Below are 27,601 nucleotides of genomic sequence, written 5' to 3'. Positions count from 1 at the left end.
GTGTGTGTGTGTGTGCGCGTGAGCGCCCTATAAACACTCTCCTTGCACGCACGCACGCGAAAACACAGTCCCGTGTGCGCGTCGCATTCACGTACATGGTCAAAGCAGAGCTCAATTGGATGAGGATGTGCACCGGTAGAAAGGACATGATATAATAAACAATTATTTCAGTCGTTTGACTATGACTTTTAACTCCAATAGAATACCATACATTAATAGATATGTCTTATTTTGCATTGCCATAGAAACGGGCTGTGACGTAGCCTACTAGACCGGGTCTTGCAAAGGTCTTAATTACCAGACGTTGTGCTGGTGCAGTTTACACGTGAGTTGGAGCTGTTCCGACTCGAGACGCGCGTGCGCTGTGCACTCTCGCACAAACTGCTCGCAAAGTGGCAGTTGAGGAAAATAGACAGCATTCTAAAGCGCAGCACTATCGAGAATAGTCGCCGTGTAACATCTTCCCAAACCTTCTCTGTCTGCTGGTTTTGGAATAACAAACATTGTAAAGACAAAGTGGAATAGCCTACCGACAAGTTATGGATGAAAGAATACCGCGTCTGCAAGACAGACAATTTACTGATCATGAACATTTTTTAGGGTAATAATTTCATTTTTTAGGACAGTATGGGCTCTGTCCATAAACTATTAGATGATCACCCTTGGTACCTTTATAACTATGTGACTATCCTGCCCTCTTTATTTATTTCAGGTTGGAATACTCCTCACTCTACATGTGTAAATCGAAAAGAGGACTGAAGCGCGAAGATGGCAAGGTATGCGCTCATTTTGTCTTGTTTGCATCTCAATACAATGTCTGATAGCTAACAAGTCATTGTAGGATAACACAACTGTCTTGACTATGTGGCACTTGATGTAGAATGAATCTAACACTGTCATTCGTTTCTGTGGTCCTAATCGAATATATCTATCTTATTGTTCCCAGGACGCGTACAAGTTACCACACCGATTGATAGAGAAGAAGAGGAGAGACAGAATCAATGAATGTATCGGACAGCTGAAGGATTTGTTACCCGAACATCTCAAATTGACGGTAAGCTTTTGCAATTATGAAGGATGATGTATAGCCTAATAATGTGTGTTTTTATTTTACTGTTTCGTTAAATGATTGTTGAGTAATTGGATATCATGTTTTTCCCTTTCAGACGCTCGGGCATTTGGAGAAAGCGGTTGTTCTCGAGTTAACTTTGAAGCATTTAAACGCTTTGACTGCAGTCACTGAGCAACAACACCAGAAGATTATTGCTTTGCAGAATGGTAAATTGTTACATAACCTCCAGTGACTTCAATGTTTGACTTTTAGGTTTCTCTACATAGACTACTTTGGGTTTAGAGTTGGGCTTGGATAGGCTATGCGTAAAAGTTATTGTAGCCTAACTCAAATTCGATAGGCCTATTGGTTGTGTTCTCACAGTTGATTACGATTAAATCATGTACTGTAAATTGTGTCGTTTCTAACTTTTTCAGGGGATCGATCGATGAAGACGTCCGTTCACGCTGATTTGGATGCGTTCCACTCCGGATTCCAAGCATGTGCCAAAGAGGTCCTGCAGTACCTCAACAAGTTCGATAACTGGAATATGCGCGAGCAGCGGTGCGCGCAGCTCATCAACCACTTGCACAAAGTATCTGCGCAAATTCAGCCCAGTGCGCCAATACTCCATTCCCAGCAACCTGCCGGAGACGTGCTGGAGCGCGATGGCCAGAAAGCTGAAATCCAAGCTGGACATGACCGCGTATCGGTCATACAGAGGAGCCACGGGGAGCTTAACGAGAATGACACAGACACAGACAGTGGATACGGGGGTGAGGCGGAAAAGACCGATGGGAATAAAGGATGTGACCGTAGCAAAGCAGTGAAGATAAAGCAGGAGTTCGGGGATGAACGCGCAGCCAAAAAAACGAAGATGAACTGGGCTGGAAACGGTACGACGGGCGCAGACACGACCACCAGACCTGATCTGGCCTTTATGAACTCTTTGATGGGAATAACTGGCGTGGGACAGCAGACTCCATTTTGCATGCCTTTTTACTTCATCAATCCCTCTGCAGCAGCGACCTACATGCCGCTATTCGACAAAAGTAACCTAGAGAAGTTTGTGTACCCTGCTGCGGCAGCAGCAGCTCTCTCAGCACCGTTTCCATGGTTATACCCCAGCCTTAACTCACACGCTTCGGCAACTGCAGCGGCTGCCGCAGGTGCTTTCTCCGGTATGTCGACAGAGAAGAGCTCTGGATTCGGTTCCAACTCCAAGCACTCTCTCTCTGACGACAGTGACATGTCAAACGTGGAGCCGGGCTCACCTGAGGAGAGGGAGGACAACCCTGAGAATGATGTTGATGATGATGATGATGATGATGATGATGATGATGATGATGGTATTAGGGAACGACTCCCCAGACAATGAAAATGACTGTACATAATGAAGATAACATTAGATTTTATTTCTTGTAAAAACGGTCTAATTTACCTGTGTAGCCTATATCCTAATTGGATCTACATTCTGCATATTATTTTGTTTAGGATTTTCTGATAGCTGTCTGTTTTTACCTTATTTTCATATTTTAAATGATTGTCATTGATAGTAGGAGTTTCGAGACAAGTTTCACAGTTGAATTTCTCCTTTATTTTGGCCAGGCAGGGGGAAGTTGTGACAGTTTGTGCCTTTTGCACTTAATGCAAGAGTAATCTGAATGATAATCGACAATGATTGACACTAACAACATGCACACATCTGTTATTACTACAGTCCTAGGGTATATTGAGCTGGAGTTAGTTTTTCCATTGACACAACCTTTAAAACTGGCAATATCAGTGCCAAAACATCAAGATAAACAATCTGCTTCTATGCGCAGTATTGTCCTCAGATCCCCAATCAGATACTAGTCACATTGGATGTATGGAGTTGCAAATGACCTCTACCAAGGTTAGAATCAACATTGCTGACTGACTACAGTATGACTAATGGTGATAGATGTGTTTTGATCCATTTCCTTGTACATATGAACTAAATTGACCCCCCCATACACACACAAATTACTAACTAACTGGATACATGACTACGTATTATGTAACTCCCTATCCATGCCAACACGTTTTGATTTGTCTATTTAGTCTTCTGGAATTTTCAATCACCTCCTCAAATAAGTTTTTCTGACTGCTGATATTTGGCATGTTGAAAAGAAGCACTTCATTGGAAGATGCTGGTTTTATGACAATTGACAATTATGTCCCTGATTGGTTGGCATCTCTGCACATATAATGAGACACCGCGGGACCTGTCGGCTACCTCCAGCAAAATGATACTAGATATGATATAGCACCTTATAGAACTTTGATATTGAATGTAACTACCTGTGTATTTCTTAGCTCTGGAAGTTTGTATGTATAGGATTAACGTGTAGTTCTTTACTATTTGAGAGATAAAGTGCACTTGTTTCTGCCTTTGGAAAATCCCCCCCTGTTCCCTCCCAACACTCACTTTCCAACTATTCTAGTCTATCACTGTATCTATTTTTAGAAAATAACTAAACTAGAGGGCAGACATGTTACTCCAGACTGTACAGACTGTCAATGTGTTTGAAGAACCAGATACTAGGCTACTACAGATATTGAAGCTTTTTAGTGATTTTGTGCAGACCTTATAAGCCACTAATCATAGCTCGTTTTTGGGTAATAAGTCTTATTGTACTTATACAGCTACATGATACAACTGATACTCAGCCTCAGAATGAAGAAGTAGCTGTTGTATCACATTCTAACACAAACACATACAGGATAGGTGTATGCAGATGGAGAGGTAACTTTGGTCGGGGACCGATAGTTCTGATAAATGTCCTTTTAAAATAATTTCATTCCTGCAAATGTGGTGTTTATTGTGTGTTATGAGTTCCTTGTGTGAGTAACTACATATAATTTGCATACCCAGTATTGCTTATTTTTAGCTTATGTTCATCAGCTCTTGCCTCAAATCCACTATGTTTTAAACCAGGGCTCTCCAACCCTATTCCCGAAGAGCTACTCTCCTGTAGGTTTTCGCTCCAACCCCAGTTTTAATTGACCTGATTCGGCCTATCAACCCGCTCATTATTAGAATCAGGTGCACTAGATTAGGGTTGGAGCAAAAACCTACGGGATGGTGGCTCTCCAGGAACAGGGTTGGAGCAAAAACCTACGTGATGGTGGCTCTCCAGGAACAGGGTTGGAGAGTTTAAACTGTCTTCAAAAGTGGCACGTGTGTGTAAATACTTTTGTGAATATACTATGGAATATATGTCTGATGTCAATGTCCAAAAATATTTAACCGAGCAACTGTTGCACATTTCGTTAATGCTTTACACATATGGTGTTCTAAATTATTGCTGACAAGTTGTAAAATAAATATCAGACCAAAAACCATTTGGATGTCTTATTGTTATTTATTTATTTTTTACCACAAAATGGATAGTTTGCTTCATCGACACACTACCAATACAAAAGTCTGTGGAGACCCCTTCAAATGTGTGGATTCGGCTATTTCAGCCACACCCGTTGCTGACAGGTGTATAAAATCAAGAGCACAGCCATGCAATCTCTATAGACAAACATTGGCAGTAGAATGGCCTTACTGAGGAGCTCAGTGACTTGCAACGTGGCACCTCATAGGATGCCACCTTTCCAACAAGTCAGTTCTTCAAATTTCTGCCCTGCTAGAGCTGCCCCGGTCAACTGTAAGTGCTGATATTGTAAAGTGGAAACATCTAGGCGCAACAACGGACCAGCCGCGAAGTGGTAGACCACACAAGCTCACAGAATGGGACCAATGAGTACTGAAGCGCGTAGCATGTAAAAAATATTCTGTCCTCAGTTGCAACACTCACAGAGTTCCAAACTGCATCAGGAAGCAATGTCAGCACAATAACTGTTCGTCTGAAATGGGTTTCCATGGCCAAGCAGCCGCAGAAAAGCCTAAGATCACCATAAGCAATGCCAAGTGTCGGCTGGAGTGGTGTAAAGCTCGCCATCATTGGACTCTGGAGCAGTGGAAACGCATTCTCTAGAGTGATGAATCACGCTTCACCATCTGGAAGTCTGATCGACAAATCTGTGTTTGGCGGATGCCAGGAGTTTGGTGGCGGAAGAATAATGGTCTGGGGCTGTTTTTCATGGTTCGGGCTAGTCCCCTTAGTTACAGTGAAGGGATATCTTAACACTAAAGCATACAGTGACATTCTAGGCGATTCTGTGCTTCCAAATCTGTGGCAACGATTTGGGGAAGGCCCTTTCCTGTTTCAGCATGACAATGCATCCGTGCACAAAGCGAGGTCCATACAGAAATGGTTTGTCGAGATCGGTGTGGAAGAACTTGACTGGCCTGCACAGAGCCCTGACCTCAACCCCATCGAACTCCTTTGGGATGAATTGGAAGGCCAACTGCGAGTCAGGCCTAATCGCCCAACATCAGTGCCGACTTCACTAATGCTCTTGTGGCTGAATGGAAGTCCCAGCAGCAGTGTTCCAACATCTAGTGGAAAGTCTTCCCAGAAGAGTGGAGACTGTTGTAATAACTCCATATTAATGCCCATGGTTTTGGAATGAGATGTTCGACGAGGAGGCGTCCACATACTTTTGGTCATGTAGTGTAGCTATAACATATGCTTTCATTGATAGAAGACACGCTAGAGATGATCACAAACATTACAATGATCTACGTAACATTGACACATTCACTTATAGTGTATTAAAGTAGTCAAAAGTTTAGTATTTGGTCCCATATTCCTGGCATTCAATGACCACATCAAGCTTTTGACTTTACAAACTTGTTGGATTCATTTGCAGTTTGTTTTGGTTGTGTTTAAAATTATGTTTAGCCTAACTGAATGGGGAATAATACATTCTGTCATTTTTAAGTCACTTTTTATTGTAAATAAGAATAGAAGATGTTTCTGAAAACTTCTACATCCATTATCACAGTAGCATCCACATTTAATGTTTAATTTAACGCAAATGTTACCAATTGTCACCATTGTACATTTTTGGTATCGACCAAACAGAGGTTGGTTGATACCTTGGAAAATGGTGCAGACGGATAGGGCTGCCGTGCTTAAAAGTCTTGGGAAACTGTGCAGTATTACATGTTTTTTCTTACATTAAAATCACATGCATTTCGCTACACCTGCAATAACATTGCTAAACACATGTATGTGACAAATAAAATTCGATTTGATCTCTAGTTTTTAACATGACATTTGTATTTCTCCGTTTGGATTGTTAGGTAATATTTCAAAAACTATTGTCTGATTTGTAAGACTAGTTGATAAGTCAAAGGTGTGTCAGCTATTTGAATCAGAGAGCAATAAGCTGATTTCCAGTCACTTCTTACTTCTGTTTTAGTCAAGGTCAGAGAAGGACAGACACAGCCTTGGGGGTTCCCTGTATCAGTAATGCTCTGCATAGTAATGGATAAGCAGTCTAGTAGTTAAATATACCAAACTGCAATGTTTCCACCCTCACTGGCGAAGCACAATACTTTCTATCTGACTAAATCTTTACACACTTGTCACCAGAATTCAGGACACTGGTGAAAGTATCTAATGGGCTAAAAGATAAGGAGGGTAACTAGTATGTATATCAAGTCAACTTATTCTAATCCTTACGAAAAAAGATTGCAGTCAGAGTGCAGTATAACTGCAGTATGCTGCAAACTGCTTCCAAAATAACCGTTTTTTTACTGCAGTAATTTTGCAGTGCAACTGCAATTAGAGTGCTGTATAACTGCAATTACTGTGTCCAAAATACCACAGTCGACTGTAGTCACTACACTTTTACTGCAGTTTCAAAACTGAAATATTTTTCTGTAAGGGAATCAAATCACTGCAAAATTACTTATTTTGGTCACAGTATTTGCAGCATACTGAAGTTATACTGCACTCTGACTGCAATCTTTTTTCGTAAGGGTTAGAATAAGTTGACTTGATATACATACTAGTTACCCTCCTTATCTTTTAGCCTATTAGATACTTTCACTAGTATCCTGAATTCTGGTTACAACTGTGTACAGATTTAGTCAGATATAAAGTATTGTTGCAGATTGGAATATTTAACTACGAGCTCTGTATCTCAGTGCTGGAGGTGTCACTACAGACCCTGGTTCGATTCCAAGCTGTATCACAACTGGCCATGATTGGGAGTCCCATATGGCGGCTCACAATTGGCCCAGCGTCGTCTGGGTTAGGGTTTGGCCAGTGTAGGCCGCCATTGTAAATAAGAATTTGTTCTTAACTGACTTTGCCTACAATAAAGGTTAAATAAAAATGCAACTCAACCCCACTGACTTCTATAATACAATTCAAGGTAAAACTCTTCATAAACCAGACATGAGTTCAAAATGAGAAATGTGTCTGACTTAACCTTGTTGCCTGAAGTGTTTTCATGACCGCTAATAGTTAAAAATAATCCACTTGGTTATTATTATGCAATGATTTCCCACGGTCAACGAGAACCACCAGAGCCATCCAGTTGTCTATGGCTTTGTGATTATTGGACGGACACCGCCATCTAGTGGATATACAGACAACACGTTTTCCATCTCCATCATCAAGTAACTCCCACTTCTTTCACCATAGGGCTTTTCACACTACTTGAGCCGAACCGAGGCAAGCCAAACCAAGTTGTACAGAGCTGGCCTAGTTACACACCCACCTTAGTTGCTCACAATGTGAAAAGAAAATATCTGAGCCAGCAGTTTGGTCCGGGTCAGCATGGTAGTGTTAAAAGGGCACATGTTTCTCCGGTGTACTCTTCCTATGTCCTGTGCCTCTTTCAATTAGCATTTTATAGAATATCAAACTCATGGACAACATAAAAGCTGACAAAAAGTTTGTCACATTGTTTTATTATAATAATGCAATCCATGTCATATCAGCAGCCAGTAGCCATACATCTCTGAACAATTTGCTGTGAATTAAGGCAGAAAAATAAAACATGTATGTACAGTTGATTTCTTAACATGGGAGAGCACAGGACACAAATGTTAAACACTGACCGAAACAACCTATGGAAACATACAAGTGGTTTCTTAACTACCTATTTTTCCAATAAACATCTTACCCGCACAATGAACAGAGCTAGCCTGGTCCCAGATGTGTTTGTGCTGTATTGCCAACTCCTATTGGTCACTGGCGTAACAATGAGTATAGGAATTGCCAAGACTACAAACACATCTGAGACCAGCCTAGAACAGAGCAGGGTCATTGTTGGAATAATCCCCGGTAAAGCTTGACATTAGTCGTATACAGTATATGCAGAAATAAGTATGAGTATAAGGCACTTGTTAAGAACTTATTAAAAGCTGAGTAGCACAGAACCATTAGTTTATCAAAACCAATAAGAGGTGTTCGGTACAATGAGGGCAACTGTTGCATACATCACATTAAAATGTGTCCATTTGATCAACTCGTTTTATCAGGTTTTAGTCAGTGCTATAGTGTTACATTAGCCTGGTTCCAGATCGGTTTGTGCTGCTTTGGCAACTCCTCTGGTCATTGTCACGCCAAGGAATTGGCAAGACATGAAAAACGGATCTTGGTCATTATCCACAAAGCTTCTCAGAGTATGGGTGCTGATCTAGGATCAGGTCCCCTCTGTCCACATAATCATATTCATTTTGCTATAAAAGATAAAAACCGATCTTAGATCAGCACTTGTACTCTAAGACACTTTATGAATACAGGCCCTGGGACAGGTCTAGTTTTCCATATCTGTCAATTGAGCCAAACCACTCCCTCTTAGGATCTAACAGAAGTTGTTTTAGTGTTACTTAGGTCTCGATTTAATCCGTAGCGCTGAAGACCTGCGCTGTAGCATGATTGAAATGTAAAGGTCAGTTCCCATTGAGACGACATATGCAGCGTTTACCATGAAGGCAATCCCCGCGAATACAGGAGCATTGCTTATAAATTGCTATCGCCCTGTAGCACAGGTCTTCAGCCCTGTCGATGAAATGGAGCCCTTAAGTTTGAATAATTATTCAGATATGGCTACTTGGGAAAACAAACACATGCAATAAGACCTCTAATCTTTGCTCCCATTTCTTTACAGATGAATAAGATTAAACATTTTGGCAGAGTAATACATATTTTCAACACAAGATAAAGGAGAAAACTAACGCTGTCGGTTCATTTGATACTGTTACATTAACAATACTGCATAAGTGTACACACACAGTTCTGCTTCTTCCTCAGCAATTGGAAATAAATGTGAATGGTGACCGAACTTCATACTATCTACAGTATTCTAATATTTCAATAAGTGATTATATCCGTTGACATTTCACATATTGTAACAATAAGTGACATATCAGCACTTTTGGACAGTTCATAGGCTACCATCTACCCCTTTCTTCAGTAACAAAGCCTTGAACCATTGGTTGTATAACTGTGCATAGTGTATAATGAGAATCAGAACAGAGCAGAGCAGAAACAGTCTGCCTGTTGGTTGATGTGAGCATAAATGCTTCAGAAACAGACATCCTTTAAAAGTTACTTTGCCCCATCGGGCCACTGTATAGACATCTCATCCAGGACTCAACGCAGTCCATACATCAATTAATACACTGGATAAAATACAATTATTTACCACAGAATCACTAAACTCTTCAAATTTACAGCATCAGTCAAAAGTTTGGACACACCTACTCATTCAAGGATTTTTCTGTATTTGTACCATTTTCTACATTGTAGAATAATAGTGAAGACATCAATACTATGAAATAACAGATATGGAATCATGTAATAACCAAAAAAGTGTTAAACAAATCAAAATACATTTTATATTTGAGATTCTTCAAAGTAGCCACCCTTTGCCTTGATGACAGCTTTGCACACTCTTGGCATTCTCTCAACCAGCTGCATGAGGTAGTCACCTGGAATGCATTTCACACAACAAGTGTGCCTTGTTAAAAGCTCATTTGTGGAATTTCTTTCCTTCTGAATGCCTTTGAGCCAATCAGTTGTATTGTGACAAAGTAGGGATGGTATACAGAAGAAAGCCCTATTTGGTAAAATAACAATTCCATATTATGGCAAGAACAGCTCAAATAAGCAAAGAGAAACGAAAGTCCATTATTACTTTAAGACATAAAGGTAGGTCAATCCGGAAAACTTCAAGAACTTTGAAAGTTTCTTCAAGTGCAGTCGCAAAAACCACTAAGCGCTATGATGAAACTGTCTCTAATGAGGACCGCCAGAGTTACCTCTGCTGCAGAGGACAAATTCATTAGAGTTACCAGCCTCAGAAATTGAAACCAAAATAAATGCTTCACCGAGATCAAGTTACAGACACATCTCAACATCAACTGTTCATAAGAGACTGCGTGAATCAGGCCTCCATGGCAGAAACCACTACTAAAGGACACCAATAAGAAGAATAGACTTGCTTGGACCAAGAAACACGAGCAAAGGACATTAGACCGGTGGAAATCTGTCCTTTGGTCTAATATGAGGTTTCTGGTTCCAACCGCCGTGTCTTTGTGAGATGCATTGTAGGTGAACTGATGATCTCTGCATGTGTAGTTCCCACCGTGAAGGTGTGATGGTGTGTTGGTGCTTTACTAGGGACACCGTCAGTGATTTATTTAGAATTCAAGGCACACTTAACCAGCATGGCTACCATAGCATTCTGCAGCGATATGCCATCCCATCTGGTTTGCGCTTAGTGGGACTATAATTCGTTTTTCAACAGGACAATGACCCAACACACCTCCAGGCTGAGTAAGGACTATATTACAAAGAAGGAGAGTGATGGAGTGCTGCATCAGATGATCTGGCCTCCACAATCACCCGACATCAACCCATTTGAGATGGTTTGGGATGAGTTGGACCACAGAGTGAAGGAAAAGCAGCCAAAAAGTGCTCGGCATGTGTAGGAACTCCTTCAAGACTGTTGGAAAAGCATTCCAGGTGAAGCTGGTTGAGAGAATGCCAAGAGTGTGCAAAGCTGTCATTAAGGGAAAGGGTGGCAACTTTGAAGAATATCAAATATAAAATATATTTTGATTTGTTTAACACTTTTTTGGTTACTACATGATTCCATGTGTGTTATTTCATAGCTTCACTATTATTCTACAATGTAGAAAATAGTCAAAATAAAGAAAAGCCCTTGAATGAGTAGGTGTGTCCAAACTTTGGACTGGTAGTGTATAGTTCACAGATTTCAACAGCAAGTTTTTCAGTTTGGAGCGATATTTTCCAAAATGCAAACATTCATAAAAAATAGTATCGAACCTCTTTACTGTATGTTGATATAATGGATAAAATATTAACGTTTAAAAACTTCTTTATTTATTAAAATGAAAATAAAGTAATTGCATACACCTTCGATGGGATGAAAACTACGATGACGCTGATGATGATAATGACGCATCACTTTTAGTTCCAAGGTTTAAATAGACAGAAAACCATTCGGGCTATGACACACGGTGCTCATGTCTGTTGCTATATTGTCTATTTCAACTATCTCTGTCTGTCCATTCAAGCGCCCTGCAGTCAGATATGTTACCAATAGTTTTTCCTTCATTATTGGAGCTATCATCGTCATATGTTGGCCCATGTCGGAGACTTGGAGTGCTTGTACACAACGGCCTATAACAATATGATCTCTTTAAGTGTTCCTGTTCTCCATGATATGTAGGTAACAGAACAGAGAATGGACTGGAGAGTGCTACTGAGGTAACCTGTACTTGGATGTCACATCACAGGGAATCCTTTAGCACTGGTCCTAGATCTGTATTTAGCCAACTTATTTCACTAGGAGTGACTGGGTGTTGAGGAGTTGGCTAAAGCACACACAGGTCTGGGATCAGGTCTTAGTGGAACCAGGTTGCCTTTAGGGTGTTTTCAGGTGTCCATCTAGCAGAGGAACAAAGCCACCCCAAGTGTGCCCTCTTTTCTCTTACACGTAGATCCCTTCTGGGTTTAGGCCAGATGTCAGCGGACTGTGCAGGACCCGAAGGTGTCCAGGCATCGGGTGAAAGGAGACGGGACGCTTCAGGGAACCAGACAGAGGAACCAAGTCTGAGAGAAAGGGAGAGAGAGAGTGAGCATAGCTTTGTTATTGAGTGAGGCTGCCAGGCAGACCTGGCTCTCAAGGGGAGACAGTCTATGCGTCCACTGCCCACAAAATGAGGCGGAAACGGAGCTGCACTTCCTAACCTCCTGCCAAATGTACGACGATATAAGATACACACACAGTGGGGCAAAAAAGTATTTAGTCAGCCACCAATTGTGCAAGTTCTCCCACTTAAAAAGATGAGAGAGGCCTGTAATTTTCATCATAGGTACACTTCAACGATGACAGACAAAATGAGAAGAAAATTAAAAAAATCCAGAAAATCACACTGTAGGATTTTTTATGAATTTATTTGCAAATTATGGTGGAAAATAAGTATTTGGTCACCTACAAACAAGCAAGATTTCTGGCTCTCACAGACCTGTTCTTCTTTAAGAGGCTCCTCTGTCCTCCACTCGTTACCTGTATTAATGGCACCTGTTTGAACTTGTTATCAGTATAAAAGACACCTGTCCACAACCTCAAACAGTCACACTCCAAACTCCACTATGACCAAGACCAAAGAGCTGTCAAAGGACACCAGAAACAAAATTGTAGACCTGCACCAAGCTGGGAAGACTGAATCTGCAATAGGTAAGCAGCTTGGTTTGAAGAAATCAACTGTGGGAGCAATTATTAGGAAATGGAAGACATTCAAGACAACTGATAATCTCCCTCGATCTGGGGCTCCACGCAAGATCTCACCCTGTGGGGTCAAAATGATCACAAGAACGGTGAGCAAAAATCCCAGAACCACACGGGGGGATCTAGTGAATGACCTGCAGAGAGCTGGGACCAAAGTAACAAAGCCTACCATCAGTAACACACTACGCCGCCAGGGACTCAAATCCTGCAGTCCCAGACGTGTCCCCCTGCTTAAGCCAGTACATGTCCAGGCCCATCTGAAGTTTGCTAGAGAGCATTTGGATGATCCAGAAGAAGATTGGGAGAATGTCATATGGTCAGATGAAACCAAAATATAACTTTTTGGTATAACCCAACTCGTTGTGTTTGGTGGACAAAGAATGCTGAGTTGCATCCAAAGAACACCATACCTACTGTGAAGCATGGGGGTGGAAACATCATGCTTTGGGGCTGTTCTTCTGCAAAGGGACCAGGACGACTGATCCATGTAAAGGAAAGAATGAATGGGGCCATGTATTGTGAGATTTTGAGTGAAAACCTCCTTCCATCAGCAAGGGCATTGAAGATGAAACGTGGCTGGGTCTTTCAGCATGACAATGACCCCAAACACACCGCCCGGGCAACGAAGGAGTGGCTTCGTAAGAAGCATTTCAAGGTCCTGGAGTGGCCTAGCCAATCTCCAGATCTCAACCCCATAGAAAATCTTTGGAGGGAGTTGAAAGTCCGTGTTGCCCAGCAACAGCCCCAAAACATCACTGCTCTAGAGGATATCTGCATGGAGGAATGGGCCAAAATACCAGCAACAGTGTGTGAAAACCTTGTGAAGACTTACAGAAAACGTTTGACCTCTGTCATTGCCAACAAAGGGTATATAACAAAGTATTGAGATAAACTTTTGTTATTGACCAAATACTTATTTTCCACCATAATTTGCAAATAAATGAATTAAAAATCCTACAATGTGATTTTCTGGATTTTTTTTTCTCATTTTGTCTGTCATAGTTGAAGTGTACCTATGATGAAAATTACAGGCCTCTCTCATCTTTTTAAGTAGGAGAACTTGCACAATTGGTGGCTGACTAAATACTTTTTTGCCCCACTGTATTTCCCTCAGATTACAGGGACCCCAAAAGGATTTGAAAACAAATATTGATAAGCTTCTGATTCTGTTAGGTGAGATACATGAACAATTGTATAAATTTAGCAGATGCTCTTATCCAGAGCGACCTACAGGAGCAAATAGGGTTAAGTGCCTTCCTACAGGGCACATAGACAGATGTTTCACCTAGTTGGTTTGTGGCTTTGAACAAGCAACCTTTCAGTTATTGGCACAACGCTCACAACCTCTAGGCTAACTGCCGCACCATAAATATACATAAATACAACAGTTTGTAATCCTCGCAGCAAAAATTGTGACCTGTTGCAATAAGAAAAGGATAACCGGTGGAGCAGAAAAACAAGTAAATTAAACCTGTATTTATCTTATTATTTATTGTCCCCTGCCATTTGTACTTCAATTATTTGCACATTGTAACAACACTGTTGTGGTTAATATTAATATAACATGTCAAATGTCTTTCTCTTTTGAAACTTGTGCGTGTTTAATGTTAACTATTAATTTGTTATTGTTTATTTCACTTACTTTGGCAATGTAAACATATGTTTTCCATGCCAATAAAGCCCCTTTGAATTGAATTGAGAGAGAGAGGGAGGAAGACAGAAAGAGATAGAGAAGGGAAAGAGAGAAGGGGGAGGTTGAGAGGGAGGGAGACCATGCAGTATGTGCATTTGTTCAGCCCCCTCAAGTGGCACTTATGGTTTCCATGCCAATGGCTACCTAGATACGGATGCCTGCATGCCCAGCATCACACACTCCACCAGTTCAGCTCTCCCTCCCTCTCTCCCTCCATCATCATATTTTGTTTTACATTTCAAATGTAAGTGTTTTAGCAGACGCTCTTATCCAGAGCGACTTACAGTAGTGAGTGCATACATTTATCATATTTGTTCGTACTTGTCCCCCGTGGGATCATATCCCTCCATCACTCTCTCCATCCCATGCTCAGCAGTTTCTGTGGTGATGGACTCAGTGGACTGTAGTCTTGCCTACCAAGAGGCTGGTCTGGCAGAGAGAACAGAGTTAGATAGAGAGCTAAGAACACTGTGAACACTGAGGCTTGTCAAAAGGCTATGGGAACATACACAAACTGTTCTAGTCACCAGGTGCTTCCTTAGAAGTTAGAAGTTCAGTCTCTTTATATAAAACTTTAATTTTAAACAGAGTTCGGAGATGTAGGATAGTGCCCAAGTGTTCCATAGAGACTGTAAAAATATTTGTTTTATGCACTAAACCAGACCTTCTAAAAATATCCTCTATATCAACTTACGTAACAGTACACCTTTAAATCCCACCTCACCCACCAAGTTTTTCCAGATCACTTTTCCAAATGTTTTTTTGATAACTGTGCATGACCATGTGCTTACCATTACCTCATCTAAAGGGGTTGCTCTTGAGAGAGAGATAGAGGGAGAGACAGAGGTACAGATAGAGAGAGAGACAGAGAGAAGGAGACAGAAAGAGAGAGGGAAAGAGAGAGAGGATAAGTTACTACAATTGCTTAAAAAAAGAACACCCTCAAATCCACTTTTCAGATTTGAATGCATGTTCCTCTATGCGTTACTAGATCTGACCACACGGTGTCAGCGTTGAGCCGTGCAGGAAGCCAGCCATAACAGTTAACTTAATGGCCAAACAGAGGGCTCTTGCTGATTGAACACACATGTCCTGCTAGGTTATTAGAAGGACATGAACATTAAACTCATTACTTGACATAATGGAAAACCATTAGCATGAAGTCTAACAAGAGCAACCCCTTTACATGAGGTAATGGTAAGCACATGGTCATGCAGTTATAAAAAAACATTTGGAAAAGTGATCTGGAAAAACTTGGTGGGTGAGGTGGGATTTAAAGGTGTACTGTTACGTAAGTTGATATAGAGGATATTTTAACAGGGTCTGGTTTGGTGCATAGAAAAATATTTTTACAGTCTTTAACATTGAACACTTGGGCACTATCCTACACTTCCAAAACCCACTTAAAATTCAAGATTGATATAAAGAGACTGAACTTCTAAGGTATTCAAAGGTTCTCCAAGAGCACCTGGTGATTAGAATAGCTTGTTTGTGTATGCTCCCATATCCTTTTGACAAGCCTCAGTGTTCACAGTGTTCTTAGCTCTCTGTCTAACTCTGTTCTCTCTGCCAGGCCAGCCTCTTGGTAGGCAATACTACAGTCCACTGAGTCCATCACCACAGAAACTGCTGAGCATGGGATGGAGGGAGGATGAAGGGAGATAGTGATGGAGGGATATGATGATGGAGGGATATGATGATGGAGGGAGAGAGGGAGAGCTGAGCTGGCGGAGTGTGTGATGCTAGGCATGCCAGCAGCCGTATCTAGGCAGCCGTTGGCATGGAAACCATAAGTGCCAATTGAGGGGGTGGAACAAATGCACACACTGCATGGTTCCCCCCCCCCTCTCCGTAGCTGAGTCATCCTATCTCAGCAGACACACAGTGAAAGAGAACTGCCTAAGTGGGACTGATTGAGTGACCTGACAAACAGAGCAGTGGAAGAGCAGAATGGTGTTTTTTCATGAAAAGAAGATGGCGTGACGGCAACGTGATAACATCTGAAGGTTTAAAGTATTTTTTGCACAAATCTGTGCTCTTGTGCTGCACGAAAATGTCGCCCGACAAGTCACACGACACGTGAATTCACCTCCTGCACAGTGCTTAGAGATGCAGCCAGTGTCATGAAGTTGTCAATCATGCCTCGTTATTCAGTGCGGACAAGTTTGTTAGGCATTATGTTTAATTAATCACATAATATATGATTTTGCCCTTTCAATGAATAAGCAATACTCAGCAATATGATGTGACCATGAGCAGTAGTCAGAACAAAAGTTATCGCAGAAGCCTCCCGGGTGACGCAGCGGTCTAAGGCACTGCATCGCAGTGCTGCGGCGCCACTACAGCCTTGGGTTCGGTCCCAGGCTGTGTCATATCCAGCTGTGACCGGGAGTCTCATAGGGACAATTGGCCCAGTGCCGTCTGGGTTAGGGGAGGGTTTGGCCAGTAGGGCTTTACTTGGCTCATTGCGCTCTAGCGACTCCTTGTGGCAGGCCGCGTGCCTGTAGGCTGACTCAGTTGAACAGTGTTTCCTCTGACACATTAGTGCAGCTGGCTTCCAGGTTAAGCGAGTGGGTGTTAAGAAGCTTGGCGGGTCATGTTTTGGAGGACGCATGACTCAACCTTCGCCTTTCCCAAGCCCGTTGCAGCGATGAGACATGACCGTAATTACGATATTGGGGATAAGAGGATGAACCCACAGAGGATCTATGTATCTAGCTCATTTGACGTAAATTACCTGTGCCCTGTCCGGTGTGGGTAGTCTCCTCCTCTTCCTCACTGGGCTCGGCTGGCAGCACGGTGACCTTGGTGCCAGTCTGCTGGATAAACTGCTGCAGGTTGACCTGTCTCAGCTCCTTGGTCAGCTGCTCCAGCTCATGCTGCATGTCCTGGAGGGGAGATACAGATTGATCAACGATATAAATCTATATTTTTGCCATCTGTATTTACTCTACTGTATAATCTGCCTGCAGCTAAACTGACTGGCCCTCTGTTCCTGGGGCCTCATTTACCAAACATGCAAAAACTCTCACTGAATTCTGCCGTACGTGGAGACTCTAGGATTTGCATGCAACATATACGCATGTTTTCATTGATAAATCAGAGACGTATTATATTTATGCGCTCGTGAAGGAGCGTTACAACCCTGCCTAGAAATCGTCCTCCATTCACCTTTCATAGTAACAAAAACACCCTATTTTGCTGTATGGTTTAGAGATCCTGTGTGGCTCAGTTGGTAGAGCATAGTGCTTGCAATGCCAGGGTTGTGGGTTTGATTCCCATGGGGGACCAGTGTCTAAGTTTTCACTACTGGATAAGAGTGTCTGAAATGTAATACAACCAACTTTTTAGGGCATTGGGCCAGTAACTGTAAGGTTGAATCCCTGAGCCGACTAGTTGAAAAAATCTGTTCGTGCCCTTGAGCAAAGCACTTGACTAGGTGAAAAATTTGTTGATGTGCCCTTGAGAAAGGTGCTTAACCTTAATTGCACCTATAAGTCGCTCTGGATAAGAGTGTCTGCTAAATTACTTAAATGTACAAATTTGATGTAACTGGGCCATGACTGTTTCTAAAAGAAATGGCAAATTTGCTTCCATTTTTATTTACAGTAGGTGTGGGCAGAATGTTTCAATCTCACTAACTAGGTTTCCATCCAACGTTTTAATGTGAGATTAAAAAATGTCATGACAGGCCTGAGGAAACAGCAAATTTGTCGGTAAACTTTCCAAATGTAGACAAAACAAAATACGCTGGGATCTGTTTGTGTCTGTAAAATGTATTTTGTGAGAAATGGCGATGGAAATGCTTTATGCGCAAATATTGATATAATAACTATCATATCGGAGTAAACTTGGAGTCACGCAATGACAAGTCTGTGTGGTCCTCCCCCTATGACTCGGGAAAGCATGCAGTTTGTTAGACTACAGATTAAATAAATTATGATGAACTTCACAGGGTGGTGAAAGTGAAAGCTGATGAACTTGATGCTCCTTTCCAATAAATATCTATGGTCTTAATCTGGTGACATGATAATCGATGTTTGGTTGTCATTTGACAAATAAAAATAGTATTTTGTCCATAATAATCTAGTCATGTAGGCTATACCAGCACTGTATACGCGAGCTGTTGGCTAAGGCGCATTATCCAATACCAGTGTGGACACATTTGATATATAACACACATTTTTTGTGACAAAACCATCAGTAGAGTTGAAACCCATTTAACTTGTATTTTTTTATCCGGTTCATGGAAATTTAACTGCAAAAGTTTTTTTTATATGCACTAGCTCATCACGTACAGACTTTTATCCGCAACAAGTACATTTAAAGGAAATACATCTCTGGTGGGACAATGTTTTTATGAGGATAAAAAAAAAAAAAAAAAATGTAGAATATAAACCTAGCTATAAAAAAAAATGCATGCTGCCTATAGCGAGTGCCAAACATTGGTCATACATTCTACAAGATTGATTGTATGTCACGACTTCCGCCGAAGTCGGCTCTTCTCCTTGTTCGGGCGGCGATCGACGTCAGCGGCTTTCTAGCCATCGCCGCTCCCATTTTTCCTATTTCCATTTGTTTTGTCTTGTTCCTTACACACCTGGTGGGTATTGTTACGCACCAAACTTTTGTTTATGTTCCATGTTTTGGGAACGTTTTATGTCCTATGTGCTTTCGTTTGGACCGGAATAAAAAGTGCGTCTGTTAACTACACTCTGCTTTCCTGCACCTGACTTCGCCTCCAGTACACACCCTTAACATTGTCTATTTGAACAATTTAAAGTAAATGCTACAACCCAAATATTTTATCTCCTGCCCTGGGATAGGCTCTGAGATTAGGTTATGATGTTGAGCTCCTATCGCACAGCAATACTGTACCTAACCATACTGTAAAATAATTTAAATAGGCTACCGGTCTATTTACTTTTGAGCATGCTTGGCTATTGAATGAGTGATGGATAAATGGTAGCCTATTTCAAGAGTTTATTTACAAAACTCTATATATCCATTTTCAGAAATGTTGGTAAATTAGCTTATTGTTTAAAATGTATGAAAAATAATTGATGTTTTTCTATCGATCTAATCATGGCATTGGGATGTTCAATGACATATGTATTTTAAAAAAAAATGTATCACTTGATGGTTTCATTTCAGAGAGACAAATAATCTTTTTTTTTTGCTAAACGCTATGTATTTACCTCACTCTCAGATAAATAAGTAGTACTACTAAGTTCCTGTAAGGGCCATTATCACCTTTCCTATAACTTCATGTAGTGTTGAGAGACTCTTCTCCACTACATGACATATCAAAACATGAATCAGATCTTGCATGCTTACTGCATGCCTTTGAAAGGGAACGTCTATATCTTCTGCTCTAAAACGTGAAACACAAGAAAGGTAAGCCTGAATACTGTTTATTTATGACTTAGGCTAATGTTTTCATGCCTGTCTTGGTAAGCCAGGCTTATATGTGTTTGATTCTAAGTGAGCTACTGTATTCGTACCTGCTATGATTTCATGTTTTTATCCCTGCCTTGGTAGGCCAGGGTTATGCTTGCTGAATCAAGTTATTTTTTTGGCAGCTGCTCTTGACGATTCAATTTTTTTTTAAATCATAATTTGATTTAAATAAACTTTGCAGTTAATTTGATTTAAAACAAATCCCAGGCTTTGATTGCCCTGCAATGGCTTTGCTTCTGGTATGCTTCTGGTAGGTACTGTATACTGTATATGTAGAAGCACTATATGTGTTTCTACATGCATTTTGTCATGTGTATGCTCATGCATCATCGTGTGTGTGTGTATTTTAATACATGTGTCTGACCTGCAGTCTCTTGCCACTCAGGCCGAGGGACCTGTCCACGGCTCTGCAGCTGCTCTCCAGCTGGACAGACTGTCTGTCCTGGGCCTTGAGCTCCGTGCGGGCTCTGAGTACCTGCGCCTTGGCCTCCACCTCGCTCACCCTTTGTGTCTCTTGTCTCTCCCTCTGCAGACGCTCCTCCTCCAGACCAGCCTCTACACCCTGACACACAGACAGGTTTGAGTTTTAGACCAATAGGAGTAGGAGATGGTTAGGGGAACATATGCTTCCCAGCACCCTAGCTACATCATCAGTTTTGCTGGTAGTCTGTTATATAGACCAGGGTTTCCCAAACATGGTCTTGGGGCTCCCCTTGGGTGTACATTTTGTTTTTTTGTTGCCCTAGCACTACACAGCTGACTCAAATAACCAACTCATCATCAACCTTTGATTATTTGCATCAACTGTATAGTGCTAGGGCAAAAAACAAAACCTGGGGGGGGCCCCAGGACCGAGTAAGGGATACCTTGATTTAGATGGAAGTGCATAGAAAAGCACAGCAAGAAATTCAGAGAGAGGATATGCATTATCTGTCTTTCAAATGATGCTGCAAGGTGCCTGCACACTTTTAATGTTATGTGATTATAACAATTTATAAAACTGATTGGATGAACAGCGTTCCAAGCCGTGCTGTATTGGCTGTCACAGAGACACACCTAAGTTCCATCTGAATCACTGCGTCTCCATAAGAATATCATGTCTGAGTCATCTCTTTATTTATTTATCCCAACTTGCACATTATTTCCCCTTGCTTCCAGCCTAGCATTTAGTTTGGTACAGCGGGCGTTAATATAAGCTTCGCTGTCTGTTTGACCTCGGAAACAGTGTTTAACTTCTTAATTTCCTTCTCTGTAGTATAATAAATAGAGTGAATGGTGCACAGACGAAACGAGACAACTTTTTCTGAGCCAGTTGAAATCACGCATCAATAGAAAATAGCTGAAAGTTGGCTAGCTAGCTAGCTAGCATGTGACCAGAATGTTAGCTATCGAGCAGGCATAGCAACCATTTTGTTTAGAACAGACAACCAGTTATTTTGCATAGCTAGTAACTTATTTTGGTCTGTAGCAACAAACAACCAGATGGTGGAAGAATAAAATTGTATGAATTGACTTATCAACATAACATTTTAATGAAAATATGTAATTCCTTGTTATTTTAAATATGTCAGGCCGAAAAACAACATTTACCTGTGACTGTATTCATGATACATCACTGACTCTTGTGCCTTATTGCTTAATTATACTATGCCGGAATTGTTAAATACTAATGTCTGATTTCCTTGAAGAGCATTCTAGAGTGTGCATTATTTCGCTATAAAACACAACAATAACCAACTGCTATCAATAGTCGAATTGAGAACATTATTGGCATTGTTGAATTCGATTTTTATAGCTAGCTAATATTTAGGAGGACTGATGGTTTGCTTAGCTAGCAAATCTGTTTGGCTATCCAGTAAACTTTCTAGCAACTTGTGGATGTTGAACACATTTCTACAGGTAAATTAACTCAGTAATGTGTTAAATTATAGCCGTGGTGTAAGTGGGATAATCAACTTGGTGCTGTATGTGTTCTCTGGAATATAATGGTACTCTGCAAAAGGTTAGTGCCACTCCGCTATGCTTCGTGGTCACGGCCGGCCCGCTCAGTAGGCATGATTAGGTGGCATGTTCTGAGCAAAACTGACAAAGACGGAACTCCAACAACACATAAAACCTCACACAATTCTGCCCAAAAACAATGACAACTTCTTTCTGGCATATGGGTTTTTTAGGTGAGCACTGATGCCACCCTTTGATAAGCAGTGACCACTTTGTCAAAGGCAGGGGGGGAAATGATTTTACTTGTCCATTCCCAGCGCGCCTCTCCATGGTGCTGTTGGAGAGATGCATCTCTGCAGCGCTCCACCAACATTGAAGTAGCAGATATAGGATATGGTAGAAAGACAATGTGGCCTTTTCTGTAGCCTACAGGCTGGACATAAAATGGATGTAATGAGATGGCGCTCAATAAAAAAAAAAAAAATGCTGTCATGTTAACAAAACTATATATCCTAAAAACAGCACAGGTCAACGTAAAATGCATAATATCTAATGGACAATCACAACTTTAGTCCAGGAGTTCCACCACATTTTCATGATCAGTGGTTTCAAGTTTGTGTCCGTCAATTTTTGCTAATCTTATCATAGTGAAAAAGAAAATACTTTTTTCCAGAAAATGTGCAGAAAATACTGCATTTCCTGCTGTGTAAATACATTGCAAATAGGCTAGCGATAACTGGGTATCTGATATTCAGAGCTTAAATAGCCAAATTGATTAGTCACAGGAATCAGGACTAATAAAGCCAATGCCTGTTTTACAAACGGTGGGCCTACCACATTGATGGACATTCATAACATTCTATTGCGGTCCGACATATTAGGCTACGCCCCTGTAATCACGAACCGACGTCTTTTGGACGTCTTGTTATGGTCCTGTCCGAACGTTTGGTGTTTTACAACCGGTAGGCTTCCCACATACAGTGGGGCAAAAAAGTATTTAGTCAGCCACCAATTGTGCAAGTTCTCTCACTTAAAAAGATGAGAGAGGCCTGTAATTTTCATCATAGGTACACTTCAACTATGACAGACAAAATGAGAAAAGAAAATCAGGAAAATCACATTGTAGGATTTTTAATTCATTTATTTGCAAATTATGGTGGAAAATAAGTATTTGGTCAATAACAAAAGTTTATCTCAATAATTTGTTATATACCCTTTGTTGGCAATGACAGAGGTCAAACGTTTTCTCTAAGTCTTCACAAGGTTTTCACACACTGTTGCTGGTATTTTGGCCCATTCCTCCATGCAGATCTCCTCTAGAGCAGTGATGTTTTGGAGCTGTTGCTGGGCAACACGGACTTTCAACTCCCTCCAAAGATTTTCTATGGGGTTGAGATCTGGAGATTGGCTAGGCCACTCCAGGACCTTGAAATGCTTCTTACGAAGCCACTCCTTCGTTGCCCGGGCGGTGTGTTTGGGATCATTGTCATGCTGAAAGACCCAGCCACGTTTCATCTTCAATGCCCTTGCTGATGGAAGGAGGTTTTCACTCAAAATCTCACAATACATGGCCCCATTCATTCTTTCCTTTACACGGATCAGTCGTCCTGGTCCCTTTGCAGAAGAACAGCCCAAAGCATGATGTTTCCACCCCCATGCTTCACAGTAGGTATGGTGTTCTTTGGATGCAACTCAGCATTTTTTGTCCACCAAACACAACGAGTTGGGTTTTTACCAAAAAGTTATATTTTGGTTTCATCTGACCATATGACATTCTCCCAATCTTCTTCTGGATCATCCAAATGCTCTCTAGCAAACTTCAGATGGGCCTGGACATGTACTGGCTTAAGCAGGGGGACACGTCTGGCACTGCAGGATTTGAGTCCCTGGCGGCGTAGTGTGTTACTGATGGTAGGCTTTGTTACTTTGGTCCCAGCTCTCTGCAGGTCATTCACTAGGTCCCCCCATGTGGTTCTGGGATTTTTGCTCACCGTTCTTGTGATCATTTTGATCCCCCGGGGTGAGATCTTGCGTGGAGCCCCAGATCGAGGGAGATTATCAGTGGTCTTGTATGTCTTACATTTCCTAATAATTGCTCCCACAGTTGATTTCTTCAAACCAAGCTGCTTACCTATTGCAGATTCAGTCTGGTGCAGGTCTACAATTTTGTTTCTGGTGTCCTTTGACAGCTCTTTGGTCTTGGCCATAGTGGAGTTTGGAGTGTGACTGTTTGAGGTTGTGGACAGGTGTCTTTTATACTGATAACAAGTTCAAACAGGTGCCATTAATACAGGTAACGAGTGGAGGACAGAGGAGCCTCTTAAAGAAGAAGTTACAGGTCTGTGAGAGCCAGAAATCTTGCTTGTTTGTAAGTGACCAAATACTTATTTTCCACCATAATTTGAAAATAAATTCATAAAAAATCCTACAATGTGATTTTCTCCTTTTGTCTGTCATTGTTGAAGTGTACCTATGATGAAAATTACAGGCCTCTCTCATCTTTTTAAGTGGGAGAACTTGCACAATTGGTGGCTGACTAAATACTTTTTTGCCCCACTGTAGATAGATGGGCATACCTAAAATTAAATTTCAGCCAACACTGTAGGCTACACCTCAGTAAGCACGGACTGATGCCTTTTGGACATCTTTTTTTTTGTGCAGTTCCAAACCGGCACGGACTTTGGTTTTTAGTCCGGTCCAGACCAATCATAGACGTCTACGTTTGGTTTAGATTTTGCCTGGTCTGGACCAGCTTTGATTTGGCCCAAACATAGACGTCTAGAAATGACTTATTTTCAACTTTCATTCAGAACAGAATATGAACCTGATATCCATGTCCAGAAAATACATGTTTTTTTTACAGTCCGGAAAAGATGCCTTTTCAACATCCTGGAAAATATGTATTTTAAACATCAATATGCTCACTGGGACTATTCTAGTTTTGCGGGGTGGCATTTTTTGGTCTCCAAGGACTGGCCCTGGTCGTGGCACACACCTTTCGCATCATGCATTATTTTCCTTGAGAGCACATAGCCCCTTACACAATATACAACAGAAATCGTAACATTTAGGGGCCCTATAATAGTGTCCATGCCATTTGATCATACCGTATCTAATTAATGCCCATGGGTCATAAATCCGAAGTGTGTCCCACCCACCTGTACCAGAGCCATCCTGTCCCCCAGCTCGACCTGAGCACACTGAAGACGCCCTCTCAGCTCCTCAAGCCTGTCCTCCAGCTGTCTCTCACTCTCCAGCTCAATCTGCAGCTCGCTGGCCCAGAACTCCTCCTCCTCCATCTCCACCTCGTTCTTCCTCAGTCGTCTCTCCAGCCTCACTATCTCCTCCATCAGCCCCCCTGCTCCTCTAGCCTCCTCTCCCCTTCGTCCCCCCCAGGTCTGCAGTTCAGCCTCGTAGGCCTCCAGCCTCTTCTCTAGCACGGCCAGAGTCTCTCTCTGGAGCCCCACCAGTCTGACCAGGTCCTCCATGCGGCAGGCCCACATGCCGGGGGACACTGCTCCTCCTGGGGCTACCGCTGTGGCTGCCGCTGCGGCATGGTGGTGGTGGTTCTGGTTACCACCGTTCCCCTGGAATAGGAGACGTCGTTTGGCCTCGAACTCCCTCCCCTCCCCCACCCGGCCTCCACTCAGGATGTCCCGGAGGCCCCGGGGCCCGCCGGTGAAGGTGAGGGACTTGCGGCGCGGCTCGCGGCGATGGAGGGCGTGCTCACTGGGATGGCGGAGCTTGGCGAGCGGGGGGAGGCTCTGCCGGTGTGGGCCGCGTTCCGGACCCCGGAGCAAGGGACCCTCGGAGGGTGGCCGTTCGGTCAGGGAGGGGCCCGTGCGGTGCAGGATCAGCTGGACGTCACCGGCATACTGGCCCCAGGTGTTGAGGGATGCCACTGGGCTCTCGTGTGGGGCCAGGTGGCGCTCTGTGTCCCGCCATTTCTCCACCAGTGTATAGCGCCCAGTTCGGCCTGGGAAAAACAGATAGGACAAGTTCAGTTATGTCAGCTTTTGTGTATGTTTTAGTGCATGCTTTGTGCATAGTTTTCTGTATGTGTATGTCTTCTCAGCCTATATACTTTGACAAACTAACTAACAAATCAGTTGATATGAATAATAGCTCTCTTTGTAATCATATTTTACGAGAATCAATAGGATAAGTATCAGTGCATCGTCAGCTATTAAAAAGCGAAAAGCGAATGTATAAGAGCCTTGAATAATTAATAATCTATCTATTAACAGAGATTAATAACCCTGTTAGTTTTTTTTAGGTAATATGATATTTGCTTTAGTGGAAATTTTATTTTAGTGGGACATTTTTTCAATTTCCAATTTTCACACAAGAAACAAGGTCAAAGAGACTGAGGCAAACCCCTTTCCAGTGCTGGTCCCAACTAGAGATAAACCCCAAAAACCTAACATTAATCTTGTCATTAGACATTTGTACTGTATATAGGAATTTCTATATGGAAAGTAGCAGGAGGGAGGAGAGGGGGCTTCGTCAGTGCTTTTGCTTCCCCCTGCCTGCGAGAGATGGAGAGATGACTCAGACTTTCCCTCCTCTCGCCTGCCCCACGCTTAATGGGAAGTGATGTCAATACAGTCTGCTCCATTCCTCTCCTCTCACTGAGAGAGGGGGGGATGGAGGGATGGATAGAGGGGGTTTCTGACTAAGACCCTCTCTATCTCTCACTACAGCACCAGATTGAGGTGTAGGCTGGAGGAGAGGAACAAATATTAGTTTTCAGCAGTAAGCCGAATTGTAAGACAGCTCCTGATTCAAATTGGAGTTTAATTAACCACTATTTCTTATACAAGCGGCACAATACATTACAACAGAGAATCAGTATATCCTCTTCACTGTCACTATACTTGAGTACTACTATGTAACACTGGGCCATATTGGTACGCAGTCATCCAACTATGGCTTGGTGACAGACAGTAGCCTACCTTACCAACGTCTCACAGGTAAACACTGTAGGTTAGGTTAGAGGTACATTATACTATCCTTCTATTATTCAACATCATACATAACGAAGGGGAATGCACTTGCAGAAAACAACGTATAGGCCTACATTTATAAATTATAATATTTGAAATATTAGTAGCCAACACAAATAAAACAAACATCCTAAAGCCTTTGTTAAAGGGATTTTCCAGAAGTTTTGAATAATTTCAGCCAGTAGTTTTGAAATTAGAGCTCACAAACCAAAGCAGGTCCCTGAAAATTGTGCACAATTGTGTACAACGTCACATAATTTTTCTCGAGCCTCTGTAGCATGTGCCCGAAGACAGTAAAAAAAAAACTCTGTGGTGTACATCCCACAACCTCATTGGATTATACTGGACCGACCTGATCACGCCTTCCACTTTAACCATGCAACCTCATTGGACATCATTCCACCTGCCAATCAACCTTGTCCATCACGTTTGGTTGTTGCAGGCCAGTTCCCAAATTCCAGTAGTTGCGTGGATTGTTTCATCAGACTAGTATGGAAAATGAGCAAGCAAATGTGAAAACGTAATTTCATACAATGGAAAAGTTGCATCAAATGTCCTACTCCTTGAAAGTCGTGTATGGATTATATTATATTTGCATACGTGATGAATGATGATCACTGGCAGTTCAACTGCAGTGTTGTATTATTACCCCATATCATGGAATACCTATGTAAATGTTTATAAGGACAAAAGGTGGAATTATTTCATTTGGATGGATGGTTGGTTTACGCAACAGAAAGTTAGGGCAAA

The 27,601-nt window shown here is 41.9% G+C and overlaps 2 protein-coding genes across 4 annotated transcripts in view; one reads left to right on the top strand and one right to left on the bottom strand.

Annotated features, from left to right (window-relative positions):
* The first annotated feature begins 367 nt into the window (after positions 1 to 367).
* bhlhe41 (basic helix-loop-helix family, member e41) lies at positions 368 to 3,779 on the top strand. Its single transcript, XM_021601141.2, has 5 exons — positions 368 to 601; positions 713 to 776; positions 947 to 1,054; positions 1,167 to 1,278; positions 1,489 to 3,779. The coding sequence occupies exons 1-5, from the start codon at positions 540 to 542 to the stop codon at positions 2,427 to 2,429; spliced, it is 1,287 nt and encodes a 428-aa protein (XP_021456816.2). The 5' UTR covers positions 368 to 539; the 3' UTR covers positions 2,430 to 3,779.
* A 7,297-nt stretch (positions 3,780 to 11,076) lies between these two features.
* Positions 11,077 to 27,601, bottom strand: part of LOC110522640 (ras association domain-containing protein 8) — a 39,900-nt gene continuing 23,375 nt past the window's right edge. The window contains exons 3-6 of one of the 3 annotated variants that reach the window (XM_021601122.2): positions 25,004 to 25,821; positions 20,407 to 20,466; positions 17,182 to 17,332; positions 11,077 to 12,072 (exon numbers count right to left, since the gene is read on the bottom strand). In XM_021601122.2, the coding sequence (XP_021456797.1) occupies positions 11,951 to 12,072; positions 17,182 to 17,332; positions 20,407 to 20,466; positions 25,004 to 25,821 (1,151 nt within the window). In that variant the 3' untranslated portion in view covers positions 11,077 to 11,950. Of the gene's footprint in view, positions 12,073 to 17,181; positions 17,333 to 20,268; positions 20,467 to 25,003; positions 25,822 to 27,601 lie in introns of all 3 variants that reach the window. The other 2 variants (XM_021601115.2, XM_021601130.2) reach the window with 2 other exon arrangements.

Source organism: Oncorhynchus mykiss, chromosome 1 (genome assembly GCF_013265735.2).
Source record: "Oncorhynchus mykiss isolate Arlee chromosome 1, USDA_OmykA_1.1, whole genome shotgun sequence".
Classification (NCBI taxonomy): Eukaryota; Metazoa; Chordata; class Actinopteri; order Salmoniformes; family Salmonidae; genus Oncorhynchus; species Oncorhynchus mykiss.
The sequence above is the reverse complement of the archived record's forward strand: the minus strand, read 5'-3'. Positions and strand labels throughout refer to the sequence as shown.